This window comes from Nothoprocta perdicaria, unplaced genomic scaffold (assembly GCF_003342845.1).
Source record: "Nothoprocta perdicaria isolate Ctin4 unplaced genomic scaffold, notPer1 scaffold_3, whole genome shotgun sequence".
Lineage (NCBI taxonomy): Eukaryota > Metazoa > Chordata > Aves > Tinamiformes > Tinamidae > Nothoprocta > Nothoprocta perdicaria.
In genome coordinates this window covers 9114103-9131096 of record NW_020455532.1, presented here as the reverse complement: position 1 = coordinate 9131096, position 16994 = coordinate 9114103, and the positions used below count along the sequence as shown (strand labels likewise).

Below are 16994 nucleotides of genomic sequence, written 5' to 3'. Positions count from 1 at the left end.
GAAAGGTTGCATTCTTGCTTTCAGTGAAATGAGCTCGGTCCTGTGGAGGTGGAAAAAAGCCACTGCTCTGAGCCCAGGCGTGTGAACAAGAAATGGCTGCAACTGTAAAATATTAATGCAAAATGGCTTTGCAGGGCAGCTCCTGCTCGCCTCGTCCTTTACAACTGCCTGCCCTTCTCTTGAATCCACAGAGGCAGAGTGATATTTTTATTTTTGTATTTGTTTTTAAACTGTCTGAATAAACGTAGATTTTGGAGCACTTGCTTGGAGCACGAGCAAGCCTGAAGYGGCCTTTGGGAGTGAAGCAGCCTCGCAGTCGGGCCTGGGGGGCGAAACTGGGCGGGTTTCGCTTCGGGACATCAGGATTCCTTGTGCCCAGGGGCAGCAAGGTCCCCAGGCTGGGCTGCTCCCTGTCGTGCATGTTTGAAGCTTTCCCAGGGGTAAATGGAGCCTTGAGGGGTCGGTTTGTGTCTTTACCAAGAGAGAGGATCTGGGGCAGCCCGGGAGAGCCGCGTTCCCGCCGTGTCCATGTTGCCCGTCTGTCTGGTTTCCCYGTTTGCCACGCAGCCACGGGGAAGGCATCGGCTTAGGGATTTTAAGCCGGCTAATTGAAAATACTGGAGTTGTTTCATATAGTGTTGGTCTGGGTTCTCACCTGCACTGAGGGCTTGAATGCTGCAGGGTTTTCCAGGCAGAAATGGCCTGGTTTTCTCTGAATCCGCCCCAAAAGCAGGCGCCGGGCTGGCTGGGTCTCTGAGCACCGTGAGGAGGACGGTCGCTGGCTGGCCCTGAACACGTGGCCTCGCAGAGGAGCCCTCGCGCCCTCGCTATCATCGGCCGCCACCTCGGGGCTGCCTCTCTCGCAGTTACTGGCCTGATTTCCAGCCCGCCCGGGCTCCCTGCGAGCCCTTGGCTGCTCTTGGAGCTGCCGGCGCTGCGGGGACGGCAGTTCTTGTCACCTCCCTTATCTAATCTCCCAATGCGAGGACGCGCAGGCCGGGAGTGATGCCCATCGGCCGCCCCTCAGTGCGGCAGAGCAGGCTCTGACCTTGGGCATATCTCCATGGCAGATAGAGGAGAGGAGATCGGCCCAAGGGCTTAGCCCGGGAGGGAGGTGGTGCTGAAGTCCCCGTCCCCTCCAAGCCTTCCATGTGGTAGAACTGGCTTGACCACCGAGCTGCCTTGGGGATTTGGCCTTTGGGTAGTTTCTGTGCTTGCGGGAGCTGGGACACTGCTCTGTGGCTGAGACTTTCCCTTCCAAAGCGCTCTGGGGCTGTCCTGCCCCCTGTGACGTGACCTAGAGGACACTGCTGCCCCATAATGTGCACTCTGGGGAAGAACCTGCCTGGGGCCACATCTCTTCAGAGCTGTCAGTGTTTGGGCTCCTTTCTTGGGGGCAGCGCTGGGTGTTTCAGTGCTGCTAAGCGAAGCAAATGACTCATCTCCTCTCTGGCTGCACAGGGTGGTTGTGGTCCCCGTGGCTCTGCTGGGTGCACGTCCCTCTGGGCCTGTCCCCGGACCCAAATGGGTTGTYATGGGCAGGAGCAGCACTTAGGAGGCCGTGGTAGCCCCATTGCTACCGTGATCCYGCTGCCAGAGCGGACATCTGCTGGGGACGTGGAACTTGAGCAGTTCTTGGAGACGTGCAGGAACTGCCATGGAATGGCGCTATGGAAGTTAGTGCTGGGGAGCACAGGAAGAGCTCGCAGCACACGGTGAGGAGATGCAGGGCTGAGATACTAAAAGCACGTGGCACTCAGTTTAACCTGTCAACTGAACCTTATTATATACCAAAAGGGAATATGGAGAGGTGGTTCTCTTATTATTTTCTTCCCCCCTTCCTTCCAGTGTGCCCTGAGATTTAAAAGCAATGGAGAGTGGTGGGACCTCAAAGTCTTTGCAGTACTTTTGAAAGTTGTGCCACCACCTCCTTGCACGCAAAGCTTCCCCTTGGSCAGACGAGCTTGGAGAGCTGAGGTTGATGCTGCAGGAGAGCAACTTGAGGGTATCAGCTTAGYGTGAAAGAAGCAGGTGTTGGAGAAAGGTTTGTGCTTGACAGATACCCGCACCGATGCGAGGAAAAGGATTTGGTGTCCGACAGCCAGGGATGCTCTGGGAAACCTGCGACTGTCCCAGCAAACAGTAGCTCGAAACTGGTTGATCGACRTCCCCGTTTGCAGCTCATTGCTGCTGCTTTGCTTGCCCTGGTGTCACCTATCAGGTCAGCTTGATAGCGAGCACATCCTCTGTGCGGTGACTGCGTCCTGCCCTGCCTGGGGGTGGGTTTCGTCATCTCGCAGCTCTTCCTCTGCTCCCACTTCCCTGCTCATCTGTTCCACTGAGCAAACTTGCTGCGGCTGCTACGTCAGGGAGAAGTGGGAGGGCTCCTGCCCGGAGCAGGCGGACGRGAGCCCGTGGGAAGGGGACCTAAGGACAACGCTGCTCCCAAGGGGACTCCATAGTGCTAGGGAAAGTTTTCCTTTGGAAATCTAGTCGTTGAGGGCTCGTGCGTTGCACAGAGCTGGTTTTTGAGGATAACATCACCAGTTTTAAAGCTTTTGAAACTGATTCAAGTCAGAAACGTTCTCATTTCCAAGAACTTTGTGCCCCTCTGCAGACTTGCCCTTCCCTGCCCCAGCACTTGCAAGAGTGCACGCTCTTGCAAGATGCCCCTTGCTGCTCTTCCCACTGGTGCAGGGTGAGCAGGGACCTAGAGCGGGCACGGGAATGACCGCGGAGCTTGGGATCCTGCTGCTTGCAGGGCACAGGGTGCTTTGGAGCCTGCTCCTTGCTGTTGTGCAGCTGCAGCCACTGTTGGCACTGCCAGGGGCTGAGGGGGACATACGTCAACTTGTAGTGTGAAATGGAGCTTCTAGGAGATAAGGTCTGTCTGCCCCCAGAAAGGAGAAGGCCAAGAGCTGCAGTCTGTAACGGAAGCTGCCAGCACGAAAGCTGTAGAAATCACCAGAGCTTTGTGGAGCTGGCAGCCCATCCTCTAAAAGTTGCACCAAAACCCGTGATTTTTAAATTGCTTTTCAGCTCCATCTCCGCTAAATGTGCGGTTGGATGGCTTTTCAGTTGGATCTGCAGTTGTGAACCGTGAGCTCAGCTGCACGGAGACTCGTGTAAAACTTTCCGGTGTCGGAGAAGGACCTCTCTCTTTCTCTTTCCTCTGCAGCTCCTACCTTTTGCTCACAAAGAAAACATCTTGTGGTTCTGAGGTTTCAGTCAATAATCTGCTCTTGTGTCGTTAATGCGGCGCCCAGAAGCGTGCCTGGCGTTCTGCAGGCAAACAAGCCCACGTCGTTCCTTGGAAGAATTTTCCAGAAGAAGGTTGTGATCTGTCAGGCTGATCTATCTTGGGGGCTGCTTTCTTGCCCCTGCTCCTGTAACAGGTTCACGTAGCTTGCGCTTTTCTTGGAATGGGACTTGACTTTTGTCCTGATGCACGAGATCCTCGCTGAGCCCTGATCTCAGCTGCTGTCTCTGTGCTCCCCCAGGTCGCTGCTGCCGTCCCACCTGGGTGATGAACAGCTGCTCTCCTGCAAGTAGAGCCACACGGGCCTGTCAGACCTGAGATTGAGTCCCCGTCGCTGCTGGGTGGCCAGTGTCTCATGAGGAGACATGTGCTGCATGAAGAGCTCTCAAGGGTTGAGGTTGCTTGAGTCATTTCAGGGCCTTGTCCTCTCAACGTCTCAACCTGTGCTCGGGTATCAGGAGCCAGATGTGCTGTTTTCCCTCGCTGCTGTGTCCATGGCATGGAGCAGCAGATGGGGGGATCTGCACATGGAGCCAGGCAGTGCGGCAGGGAAAGGGGCGAAGCGGATGCAGAAATTAAGGCTSAGAGGGGACCTGATCAGTGATTGAGATGTTCATTCATCTCCTGGGCCCTGGCTGGCAGGGTGGGCTGGACGGGCTCCACCACCACCATACCTGGGTCATGGGGGCACCATCAGAGCTGGGCTCCCACAGGGTTGAATGAGCAGCCCCGTTTTTCCCCCCTTGGAGTTTCATGTGCCCATCTGCCGGGCTGGGTCAGTCAGCACGAAGACTTGTTCTTGCTGTAGGGCAGATCTCCCACCCTCCTGGATCTCACCCCATGCAGACAGAGCCCCCGTCAGCCCCCTGCTTGTGCCCAGGGCCACGCTCGAGCGGCTCCATGCCCGTACCGGGCCATGGGCAGCTCCCATGCCAGGCTCGCCGCGTTCCCCCTCCTGTGAGCATTCCATGAGTGCTCTCGTGCTGGAGAGACATCAAGGCAGGCCGTGGTGGCAGGCGGCTCCCCCACRGGGACACGGGGCAGAGCAGCTGCTGGAGAGACCTTTTCCTGTTTACTTGCTCCAAGAAGTGCCGGGTAATGTGGTGATTAAACGCGATCCCTCCCGCGCTCGTATTGTTCTTCCTCCCTCCCCTCGGCCCTCTCTCCGGGGTCGCTCTGTAGCTTCATTAACTTCTTGGTGTCCTGGGGAATATTAGAAATCACACAGGTGATTTGGCCACTTCTTCACCTCATGGCTTTATTTCTCTGCCCCTCCCGTGCGCCCTGGCTGTGGGAAGTGCCCTCCTGGTTTTATTGCTCTCTCCGACCCGACTTCTGCTTTCCTGGATCACTCGGTGACTGCTCTGCGTGTGCCGGGGCGGATAACGGGGTCGATGCAGGAGCGTGGGAGCACGGGGTGTCTAAGAGGACTTCAGCCTCCCCAGCACCCTGCCCTCTACCCCATAAATCCCCATAAATCCGTGCCCCATACATCCGTGCCACGTGGAGGCTGGTTCCGCTCGCAGGGTCCTTGTGCAGTGCGAGCGCAGGGCGGGCTTTGCTTCTTCCCGGGCTGGATGGGATCAAAGGCAGGTAGTTGCCCACCCCGTCTTCCCAAGCTGTTAAACGTGGGTGCAGCTGCTCTCCTGTTGGAGCTTGGGTCCCCTCTGCACCGCCGGCTTCTCTGCCCACGAGGCCCTGGGTGCTCCCTCCTCTCCTGCCAGCCTGGCATCCCTGACCTGTCCATCCATGGCTGCTCCAGGGTGGTTCCTGCAGGGCTGGGGAGAACCCCGTGCTGGGAAGATGCTCCGATGGAGCAGCCTGGGCCTCAGACGGGCCCTGCGGTGTCACTGCTGTCCCAGCCCCGCGTGGAGCTGCTGCTCCAGCCCCACAGCAGCCTCCGAGGGGTCCGCTCAGCTGYGCCCCAGCCCCTGGGGCTGTGTCTCCTGTGTGACCTGGAGGTGACAACTGCAGTGTCTCCTGCTAGGCCCATGTGCGTTTGCCAGTATCTGCTCAGCCCTTGAAGATCTTCAGCTGGAAGGAGAGGTCATGGTGACTGCTTGTCACTCACYGTTGCCTGGCAATAGGAAGGGAAGCCAGCGTGGAGATGGAGTAAAACTGGTGGAAAGGGAAGAGGAGAGTCATTCCCTCCGTCTTCCTGCCTCAGGGCAGGAGCGGGTGCCTACCCCCAAGGTCTCCGTAACTGCCTTTCTCCCTGGCTCCCACAGCGTGACAGCAGGAGGGAGCAGTGCTGAGATCCAAGGGATGTTTGTGTCCCTTGTCYGTGGCACCCAACGCAGCCGGGTGCGTCCGGCTCCTCATGGGGCCAGCCTGGCTCCCCTTCTCTCTTCCCAACTCCTCCTGGCAATGGAGGCCCGGGGGGCTCGGAGGCTCGCGCTGGCAGACACGGCCGTGTGTCTGAGTGTCCTGGCTTGCAGCCGTCCCCACTGTCCCCTCGCCGTCGGGAAAGCCTGGGTGCCAACGAAGCCTGGTGTCATCGGAACATCCCTGGGGGTTGCCAAGAAGGTGACGAATCTTTTCTGCCCTTTAGGTTTTGCCTCCTTCCTCCGTGCAGCCCGTGCTGGGGACATGCGTTGCGCCTCCCCTGYGCTCACCCTCGCCGTGCTCTCCCTGGGCACGGAGGAGGCGAAACCACCCCGGGACCTCAACAGGGAAACCCATCACCTCCGCCACGAGCCCCGGGACAGAAGGGCCCCCGCCAGGCTCCGGGTGGCAGAGAAGCCCTCCCTGGAGCCCGGCCTGGCAGGGAGGTCTCTGGTTTCCCATCCACATTCTCCCAGCCCCCGCGAGCGGAGCTGCTGCGTCGGCGCCTCTCATCGATCGCTGCCTCGGCTCCTGTTACCGCTGCTCTCCGCCCCCCTCGCTGTGTCACCGTCCTCTAAGGTGACCACGTCTGGGACCGGGAACGGAGCCTCCCTGCCACGCGGCGAGAAGGTCACCTTGGGACCTTGCGGCTCCTACACGGGCTGGGCATCCCGCGCTCGCTTCCCGTTTCCATCTGAGTCATTGGAAGCTTTTGCCTCCCGAGCGGACCGGGTGACAGGRTCCCCATTTCTCGGGTTTGGTCTGGACCCGCGGGGCCGGCTCTGCCCGCGTGCTGCCTGCTCAGCACAGGGCAACCTGGCGCCGACGTCGCCTTTCGGGGCGACGCCAGCACAGAGGAAACTGCCAGCTCGAACCTGCCTGGCTTTGCTGGCTGATGGGCAGAGATTGTGAGGTGGCCACATCCTGCTTTGCTTGCTGTGAGATCTGATTTATTTGGTATTTTTTTTTTTAACTCATAACTTCTTGTAGCTCAGAGGAATCCTACAGGCTGCAGCAGCTTCCAGTTTCCAGCTGCTTCCAGCATGAGGAGGATGCTCAGGAATCCTTGGAGGTCGCCCGTGCTGGTTATGTCAGTAGAGCRGCGAGGTCTGAATAAGTGATTGAACATCCTGCTGCTGCAGTGTGAGTAGAGCAGCAAGGAAAGGGGCTGTCCAGGAGGAGCCCCGAGCTGCCCTGCAGGCAGGGCAGCCCCAGGGGACAGGGCAGCCCCTAGGGTGCAGCTCCCTCTCCCCATGGCCGTGGGGCCACGCAGCAGCCCGGGCTATCTCCCCACGCATCTCCTGCCGCTTCCTCCGCGTTTGGTGGAGGCTCCTTAGGCCGAGGAGGGACCGAGCGGCGCGGGGAAACCGCAGGGCCCGTGACGCCGAGGCAGCTGCAGCGCGAGCCCCGGCAGGAAGTACTTGTGCCCGCAGAGAGGCCGCCCGAGCCGCCCGCCGTGCCGCTGCCGCCCGCCGCGGGTGCCAGCGAGAGCAGCCGCTCCCAGCGGCGCCGGTGCCACTGCCCGGCCTCCCTGCCCGCTCCTGCCCTTCCCGTGTGGATAGCGCTGGGTCAGAGAGCGGCCAGGATCTCATCCCGATCTGGGCCGCTGCCGCTTATGTGGGCAAATCGGGAGCTCCTGTCTCTATTTTGGGTTTGTTTTATTTCTGATGGAGCTTTTTCCCTCCCCAAATGCACTCGCTGTGGGTGTTGCCATTCCCAGGACTGTGCACCAGTCACCCCATAGCAAAACGCAGTGACCTGGGGCAAACATTGGCTGCTGTGTCCTGCTGCTACCGAGCTGCAATTCCTCATCACAGGATCCTCATCCAGGGATGAGGATGGGCCTTAAGCTTCATTGCCAGCCCATGAGGGGCAAGTGTCCCCATCACATCCCTTCCTCATCAACCTCCCAAGCAGGAGTGGAGCATTTTGCTCCTCGCCCCCAAAGAAGCAGGAAGRTTCAGTGAAAGGCCTCAGCTGGTTCATCCTTGTGCTGTCTGGATAAACATCTGCTACCAACGCTTCAGAGCCCTGGTAGCTGGTGCCCAGAAATGCTGYTGGCAGACACAGCAGTAAGTGGCTGCATGTCTGTTTTTAATACATTAAGGTTAATTTGGGGGTTCTTTGAGATATACAAATCGTGAGGCTGAACCTGTGTTTGTTACGGGTGTCACATGCATTTCGCTGTGAAGAGTCTTAATTTTTGCAGCTCAGCCCAATTCCAGCTCAACTCCTTAGTGTCCACCCGGTGCCTTGATCCCGGCTGCTGCCCATGGTGGCAGTCACGCTAGATGTGCCACCAGGAGAGCGTTTCTGGCACCTGCCACCCCGGAGGTGGCTGCGTTTCAGGGGCCGTGGCGTGGCCCGGGAGCAGGGCCCGTGCAGAGCGGGGCGGGTGGAAGGGGCTCTGCAGAAGGGCACGAGAGGTGGCTGCAGCCCGCGGGGTGCCCAACACCCTGGCCGCCGGCCAGCAGAGCACTTAGTGCTTCCTTGACCCGTCCCTGCGAATCACGGGGGATTTTTGTGTCTCTGAGTGGTGTTCGGTTGCACTTGGCAAATCAGAGTTGTCCTTCCTAACAGGATACAGAGCTGAGTGTGTGGAGAGAGCAGAGCTGGCCCAAAAGCCCTGCAGGAGGCCAAGCCTGCCCCGGGCTCAGCACACGGGCTGGCTGCTGGGCTCTGGGGTAGCCAAGGGCTCCTGACATCCCCCTGCCACCTGGCAGACCCAGGAACAAGGAAGGCAGCGTGAAATCCTTGAAACTTCTGCAATTTCTAATAGCACGTTTTGGCCTCAGTAAATGTTTCAAAGGGGTCCTACTGAAATATTAAGCACTCAAAACCATCGCTTTATTCTCCATGCTCTTGCATAAGAGTTTCATCTCTCAGTTATTACTGCCATGCACATGAGACTCACGTCCTTGCCCCCTTCTCACTTGGCTTTCCTTCTCCAGTGGCTCTCTGGGCACTGGGAAGGCTACAAGTGATGACACAGGTGGTGCTCAGTGGGCTCTACAGTGTTAAATACCACAATGAGATTGTTTTTGTTTTTAAGCAGAGGGATTGTTTTTAAGCAGAGGGAATGGCCTGCAGCCCCTGGGCATGGGGAATCTATCTCAGCCAGCTGGGATCAAGCTGTAATATTGAGCGAGGATGTAGCCACCAATGCACCATTTCAACCCACACGTGCACGTTGCACTGAGTATCCCTAGTGCAAGGGGTGGATGTTTCCTTGCAGGCTCCCAGAGGGTAATTTGGGCTAAACTCCCTTTTAATCAGCAGCTTTTAAAAATCTGCCTAGCATCTTTCCAGAAACCCTTCGCAGATGGGAATTTTGCAACCCTTGGCAGTCTGTTCCAGGGTGTCCATGCGCATTACAAAACCCATACGAAACATCAGTGGTGAAGCAGGGCTTGGGTGAGGTTTCAGTTTTGAAGCACTTTAAGGGTGGATCTGGTTTTCATGTACCCAGAGGGTAATTTGGGTTCTTCCCCAGGTGGTGCTGGGGGGATATAGGGCCAGCTTTTTCCTTCTGATGCAACCTGCTCGTGCTGGAGGGAGGGCTCTGTGCCCCAGACACCATCCTGCCCCTTGCAGAGCGCTGCAGGAGGAGGSTTCCAGCCATCGTGGTGTGTTGGGCACGTTGTGGCAGTCTTTACCTGACCTCCTGAATCCAAGGAACTTGGAGGCCGGTGTCATCTTAATGCAAGGACAGGCCGTGGCCGTGGAGTGTCTCCGTACGGACAGAGCTGTGAGCGCGCGGGCTTGGGGAGGCCCTCAGGGCAGAGGGGCTCAAGCTCCCTGGTAGCTCCTGCTCCCKCACAGCAGGACTCGTGGTCCCATGGGATGTGCGGAGCTGTCCTCTGCTTCTGCCCTGGCACCTCCTCCCTGCTCCTGCCTCTCTCCATGCAGGTGGGGACTGTTTTCTGCCTTCTGCGGTGACGGYGGAGAGATGTGGCCTTCCACAGTGAGCAGTTGCTTATGTTTAGAGGGCTTGGCCTAGACCTGGCACTTGTTCCTCTGCCCTCGTGCACACGTGGCCTGCAGCGCTGTAGGATCATGGTGCTCCATGCCCCCACCTTGGGCTCTTCCCTACACTTTGAAGGTCCTTTGTTGCTTCGCTGCCCATCAGTCCTCCCTTGTGCCTGGCCTCCTCCTCAGCTGCACGAGAGGGAAGAGGATAACGGGCCGCCAGAGGAGCCTTTTCCTGCAAGGCTCAGCTCCACCCTCTGGTGCAGGAGGAGGCACCGCAGGTGAGATCCCAGCTCAGCGCCAGCCCACGCGGCGCCTGGGGGGTGTCCTGACATCCCCAACCCGCCCCTCACCTGGGGCAGCTCGGAGCCTTGGCTCTCCATCTCGGAGATGATGCTTCTCCAGGAGAACGCCCGCCCTGTTTCCGGCTGCTCCCCGCTTGTCTGCCCTCTCCCTTTGACTTTCCACCCCCTGCTYGAGGCCGGCTGCCAGTTCTCCCCATCCCCGGGGGGAACGGGCTCCCCCACGCAGTGCTCCCTGCCAGGGCCTCCGCTCCCCCCAAGCAAACGCTGCCAAGTGCGTGGGCTCAGCAGCCCTTGGCACTCGCTGCAGCCCTTGTGGTCGGAGCAGGGGAAAAAAGAAAGAAAGAAAAGGTTGCCCAAGCTTGCGAGCACATGGAGACGGCAGCGGGGCTTCCTGTTTACCTTCGGGAGGGGGGCTGCCGTTTGCCGAGGTGTCTGTGTTYTCCTCTTGGCTCTCCTAGGGCTGGAAATGCTCCTGGCTTCCCTTTGGTTTTTGCCTGGCCCCGGAGGCAGGCGGACAGCAGGGCTGGGAGCTGGGGATGCGGGCGGCTCAGGGATGCGGGCGGCTCGGGGACGTCGGCGCTCGTGGGACAGGGGCATTCGCTCTTCCTGCTCAAGAGCCGTTTCCTCGCCCGCGCGAAGGCGCTCGGAGGTGTCTGAGGCAGCGGAGGCAGCGCAGCCGGGCGGGCTGCGCCGCAGCAGMGCAGCGCGGCGCGAGGAGGGCTGCGCAAACCCAGCCCTAAACCACCCTCGGCAGCGCTCGCAGGCACGTCCGGGCGGGTGAAGAGCCAGGCGAGCAGCTGCGACGTGCGTGGGCTCGCGCTTCGTGCCCTGCTCCCTCCAGGTGCACCCTGTCCTCCCGGGGGCTGCTTTTTCCCATACGAACTCCCCGCATGCTCCTGCCTTGGAGAACCTCCTCRTTAGCTGCAGGGGTTTCTCCATTGCCTGCATTTCAGGCATGCACTTTGCAACCACAGCTCTATCACCCTTAACCCACGGGCACTCTTTGCAGCAAGAAGCCAGCGCCGCAGAATCCYTCAGCAGAGACAAGACACTTGAGAGCTGGTGCAAAGAAAGGCCATTACCATTCTGGTACCTTCTTTCCAGGGAGCAGCAGCGGGTGCTTAATAGTTATCACCTGGTAAATGACTGAAAACCCACCTGGAGCGCTTGGCAGGGGATTTTGTCAAGTGCTGCAGCCTTTTGAGGTGGGAAGAGTCTTCAGCCCTGCTGTGTGTGTCACAGATGCGAAAACTGCAATGTTTTAATGCTGTGATGCACTTTTTAAGGGATTAAATAACATGCCCTTTYGCTAAGGATGTGAGCACGTGGACAGGGCAAGCAAATGTTTGAATGTGCCGGCTCGTTACCACTGGGTAGGTCACACCCTTGCTTGCTCCATAGGTCTTGTCTGCCTGTGGTCCCAAGAAATTGGATCTTTCTGTGGGCTTGCCCTTTTTTGCAGAGTTTTAAGGGTTATTGCAGTGATCTGAAATAGTTATGTCCCGAGTCAGGCAAGTGAGTGGGTTGCAACTGTCTCCAGATGCAGATTCACTGTACAATATCCTGCCCAAAGCCAGAAGACCATCCAAGTCTTGGTGTGTTTTTCCTCCCTCCGCATTTGGTGCATGTCCAGATCACAGCACAAAAGTGGTTTTTACCCGGGTATCTGTAGCCCAGAGGCTGCTGTGCCTCTGCTTCCCTGGCAAAGAGGCTCCCATGTTTCTCAGGGAACGTTTTGGACGAGTCTCCTCGAGGCTGTTCCAGGTTTCAGGGCTTGCTTGGAGCGAGCGTCGCCGCTCACGACCCGTCCCGGCACCGCCGACCTCGGCCGCGGTTGATGAGCGGCTCTCGTTTCTCCCCAGCACTAAACTGCGGTAAATCAAAATGCAGGGCGAGTCGATCCGCAGCGCCGGCACTAAGTGGAGTTTAATTGGGATGAATTACACGCCAGGTTTGCAGTCATCTCCATCCCACATTGCTCAGAAGCATCATCTGCTTTGGAAACGTGACTCAGAAATGTTGTTGTTTGATTCCCTCGGGCATTTAGGAAACTTTATTTTTCCAGGAAGCAGAGATTCTTGGGGGCTTGGGGCCTTTGTTGTTGTTTTCTCTTTGTTTTATGGCAATGAGGATCCATTCCCAGAATTTCCCCTGGGGGAGGGAGCGAGCAGGCCACGAGACCTTCCCCAAGCGGCTCTCCCTGCTTGTCCTCCTCGGGAAACGGCACCAAAGCTTGGGGTGAAAGTGGGGAGAGGGCAGGAAGGGTCAGCACCCAGCTGGGTAAACCAGGAGTCAAGGCAGGGCCGGTGTCTAATTTGAGCTTGAGGAAGGATGGATTTTTTAAATCCTCAGTGCCCGTGGGGTGCAGGAGCTGCAAATGGGACATCCTGAAGCTGGGCCACGTCCTCAGAGGTCTTTTACAGAATGGTTGAGGTTGGAAGGGACCTCTAGAGATCATCTAGTCCAACCTTCCTGCTCAAGCAGGGGCACCTAGAGCATGTGGCCCAGGATGGCATCCAGGCGGGTTTGGAAGACCTCCATTTGAGTTTCTCACCTCTGGGAAACGCTTTCTCAACAACGGCTGCTCTCTTGAAAGGCAAAAAAAAAAAAAAAAAAAAAAAAAGGAAAAAACGAGCGTGCAGATGTCTGTTGGTGGGAGGAAGAGGAAAGCGTGGGGCATAAAGCCAAAGAGCTGAGAAACTCGCAGTCACCGGCGCGCTCGGTTGCCTTGAGTGTCGGCTGGTCAGTGGCGAGCACTGGGGCTGGGAAGCCTTGYGCCGGTCACTTGGGGTGCTCAGCGTCAACTAGTGAAGGTCCATGGAAGRACCAGAGTGTTTTCTGCTGGACTGGTGCAGTGTCGTGGGCAGGAGGCTCTACAGGGTGAGGACATTGCATTGGAGGTGGTTTCATGCTCAAAAGTGGGTGCCAGGGCCCTCCTAGACCTAGGAGACTCCATAAAACCCGTTAGTTGCCCCAWTTTTGCAGTCTTCATGCCCTGATGATTTTACAGTCAGCTCAACTTTGCAGACCTTCCCATGAGCTCACAGATATTATCCATCTTTGCAGCCGCCACAGAGCAGCTGGATGTTTTGCACGATGTTTGCAAACGTCGTGGCAGCACAAAGGCGGCTGCACCGGTGTCTGTGGTGARCCTGTCCCCCCCTTAGCCTTGTCTCCCTTCTGTGCATTTAGGAACTCAAGATTTTCAACTTCACAGAAGCTTCAAGACATTTGCTAACTCGCCTTTCCTTCTCCCTTTATCTCCTAGTGGACATTCGGGAAATCAAAGAGATTCGTCCAGGGAAGAATTCCCGTGACTTTGACCGGTACCAGGAGGATCCATGTTTCCGGCCAGACCAGTCRCACTGCTTTGTTGTCCTCTACGGCATGGAATTCAGGCTGAAGACCCTCAGCTTGCAAGGTGGGGAGCTTGTGGGCCTGGGGCTGTGTCAGCGAGGGCAGATCAGGCCATGGTCACCACAGCACCCACGCTTTGCATGACCTTCCGTGAGTGAGAGTGTATTTCTAGGCAGATGTTTTCAGCATTTTCAAGGGGTGTCTTTGGAAGAAGTGCTTCTATTTCAGTCATGCTGATCTGGGAAATCAGTTAACTCACCTTGTGAGTGAAATAATCTGTGTTATCCCAGCTTGGCATGTGAATGTTCATCAGATGAGTTGTTGTAACTGGCCGTGCACATGAAGTGGTAAAGCCTCTTGTTTAGGCTTTGCAGCTCTGAGCAGGAAAACACTGCTGGTTACTGCTGGTGGCAAACAGTAACTCTCAAAGTCACAGCAACTCTGATGCGTTATTTCAGTTTATCTAAACATCTTGTTGGTTGACTTAGGCAGGACCTGGAGCAGCCAGTCTTGTGTTTTGCTGCTGAAGAGTAGAGGTCTGTGCTGCTGAGTTACCTCTTGTCTGGGGTGGGTGAAACATGCGCTCAGAATCACTTGCTSTTGTTCAGCTGCTGGGGAACAACTTCTTCCACTAACAGCGCACAGTCTGGTGTCTTGTTTAGACATCCCTGAGGGAGACAGTCACACCAAATGTCCATGGCAAATCTGCCTCCTGCCTAGTGCTCCCTGCAGCACGCAGGGACAAATGGGAGCACTTCCTGCCTTAGGAAAGGACACAGTTGGTAATGGAGAAATTAAGGGGGAGTTGACATTCCCAGGATGTTCCTGACCTGTCACCCAGGGCAACCTGAGCATCCTGCTCCTTGGGGACAAGGATAACAGCCTTGTGCTCAGGAGCTGAGTAGGGGAAAGCATGAAATGTGGAGGAGAGGGTGTCAAGCCAGCTGTGCACGTCCCGGGGGAGACRAGCAGAAGCTCAGCAGGGAGAGGAGCCCAGGGGGAAAAATCTGCAAGGAGAGTTCCCTTCCGACAGCAACTCCTTCCCRTGGGATGAGGGAAGGGGTCCCCATCACTGGGGATAGCCCTAGGGGGTTGTGCTAGTGAGGCTCTGTATCCCCTCTTCCCATTTCTCCCATTCCTTCTTTTCACAGCCACCTCTGAGGAAGAGGTCAACATGTGGATCAAAGGCCTGAACTGGCTGGTGGCAGACACGTTGAGGGCTGCCACCCCCCTGCAGATCGAAAGGTGAGAAACTTGGCCATGTTATAGGAGTGAGAGACCCAGGCTACAGGAAAGGAGCAGGGCAGCTTCTCAGGAGGGTCCTTCTGCTCTTGTCCTGGATTGGGATTATTATCCCAGTGAGTCTCCAGCTCCTTTTTCTSCTTTGTGCCGCCTCATTTGTGCACTCGCTCTCAGGCACAGGGAGTTTCGCATAGCACAACCAGCTCCTGTGATGGGAGGGATGTGAGTGGGGGGACGTGGAGCATCCTGTGCCTGCAGCCACAAGCAGGAGGGGCTCACGAGAAGTTAAGGCTAAGTGTGTGTGTGGTTGTGCCTTCCCTTTCAGGTGGCTCCGGAAGCAGTTCTACTCKCTGGATCGTAACCGAGAAGACAGGTAAAAAGAGAGAGAAACCCTCATTTTTATGTGGTGCTTTCCACGGGCTGTTACTCACCTCCTCTCATCAGCGGGGCACAATTTTCCCCTGTGATGATAACCAAATGTGTTCACTTTTTGGTATTGATTTCCATGCTCCTCAGCTCCCTGCTCAGGAGAGGGGAGAGCAGAGGGAAGAGCTGGAGACATTGCGGATAGATAGGGCAGCTCGTGCCCCCCYGGACACGCTGGAGCACCTGGGCCCCATCTGCTCCCTGTTTGCCTGGGCTGGGCTTTCTGCCCTGGCAACCGAGCACGTGGCAGGGCGCTCTGCTGCAGAGGACCTGCCCCTTTGCCTCCTCCCCAGGGTTAAATGTAGCAGTGCTAACGATTTCCACATTGCACCCTGCAGTCCTCCTGGTCCTGGCAGGAAGCCCCTGCCAAGAAACTTTTTGTAGCTGCACTCAGGAGAGAAGGGCTTGTTTTGCATGGGGAATATCTCTGTGCAGTGGACGCTTTCACCCAAGAAATGCCCTTGGGAACCCTCTTTGGGATTGCCCCTCGGGAACTGGCAGGGCCTCCTCTCTCCTGCTCTCTTCCCAGGGCAGCTGGGGTTCAGTTGAGCAGAGCGGTGCGTGGAGGTGTTGGCTGGTGTGTGATGCTGTGTAGATGCTTTGCAGGCCTCTCTAGACGAGGGCCCCATCTGCCCTGCTTAGCTGTACACAAAGAACTGATGTGGCCAAAATGAGGATCCAATTTCCCTTGCCCGTGGAGAGGGAATGTTTCAGATGGGCCCTTCCCACGGCTTGGAAAGGGGGCTACCCTGTCCCTCCCAGCTTCACCCTCACTGTGCTCTGCCCGATGTTGGGGCTGGGGGCACGGTGGGTTTGCAGAGGAGGGTTAGTGCTCACAGAGGTAGTGAGGGAAGGGGATGCAGCTCTTAATGTCCTGCAGCTGCTCCACAATGGCCACACGCCCTTCCAATCAAGGCTTGATTCGCCTGTGCCCTGGGTGTTGTTGGAGGCTGGGCAGGAATGCAGCTCTGGGCTCCTTTAGGCAGCACCCATGTAGAATCTAACAGTTGGAAAAGACCTTCAAGATCATCGAATCCAAACCCATTTCCTGAGGGTGAGTGCAGCTCCTTCTGGAGGAGKTGACCCGTCCCACCGCTCCAGATGGGAATGTTGTCTCTCTCCTTCACATACTTGAAAACCAGATCTCTGCATGTGGTGATGGGGAGGAGGAGGCAGGTGCAGGAAAGGCTGCGTGAGGGGCTGGAGCCCGACTGCGAGAGGAAGGGGAAACGTCAGTCCTTGTTCTTTCTCATCCGTTACAGAGCAGAGCTAATGAAACAGCTTTGTGGCAGGGCAGAGGAGGCTGAACGTGCAGATGTGGCTGCCAAAATTGCTTCAACCAGCCTGCGTGCTTCTCTCAGTGTTGTTTTTAATGTCATCTTTCTATCGGCAGTTAGAATCGAGGCAGCAAAACACGGTGTACTCGTTAGCTGGAGTTAAAGGAGGAGGATTAAATGCAAACTGTTTAATTAACAGAACTGTGGGTCCAGCTGAAAGCACCAAATCCGAACGCTGCAGCACGGAGAGGGAACATGGAAAGATTTAGGTCTCCCTATTTTACAAGCAACTGTGAGCTTTCAGTAAGGCAGAGAGAGAAGTTATAGGAAATCTCTCATTCTTGGATGAAGTCCTCACCCTTACCAGGTGTTTCCACATTCGCTTTGGTGCCACTGGAGCTTTTTGCTTTGGAGCCTGGAAATGGATTTGAGAAGGGAATAGGGAGCTGTGATTTTTTTTTTTTCCTAAATAAAAACAAACCAACAACGCTTCTCTTACAAATCATCAGCAACCTCGGTGTGTTCCAGAGGAGCGGGATTTTGGAAAGCTGCTCCTGCACGGCGTGGGTCCAGCAGAGTCCTGCGGTTCGGAGGGGCTGTCGGCGCCCACAGGTGCCGCCTGTTTTCCCTGGCTGCTTGGCCTCCGGCTGTTTGTTTTTTCAAGGGAAGTTAGGTGGAAGGAGGATAACAGGATGCTGTGCTTTTCCAAGCTGCTCCGGAGGAAGGTGTTTCACCGCGAGCTCGGAATCCTGCCCGGGAGCAGGATTGCAGCATRTGGAGCGGGACGGGGGGAATGTTTTCAGCCCCTTGGAGGTGGCTGGATGTGTCCTGTGG

At 56.9% G+C, this 16994-nt stretch overlaps 1 protein-coding gene across 2 annotated transcripts in view; it reads left to right on the top strand.

The window, feature by feature from the left end:
- PLCG1 (phospholipase C gamma 1) overlaps window positions 1-16994 on the top strand; it is a 40972-nt gene that overhangs the window by 3521 nt on the left and 20457 nt on the right. For both annotated transcript variants that reach the window (XM_026042066.1, XM_026042065.1), the window contains exons 2-4: window positions 13127-13279; window positions 14367-14460; window positions 14783-14830. In XM_026042066.1, the coding sequence (XP_025897851.1) occupies window positions 13127-13279; window positions 14367-14460; window positions 14783-14830 (295 nt within the window). The remainder of the gene's footprint in view (window positions 1-13126; window positions 13280-14366; window positions 14461-14782; window positions 14831-16994) is intronic.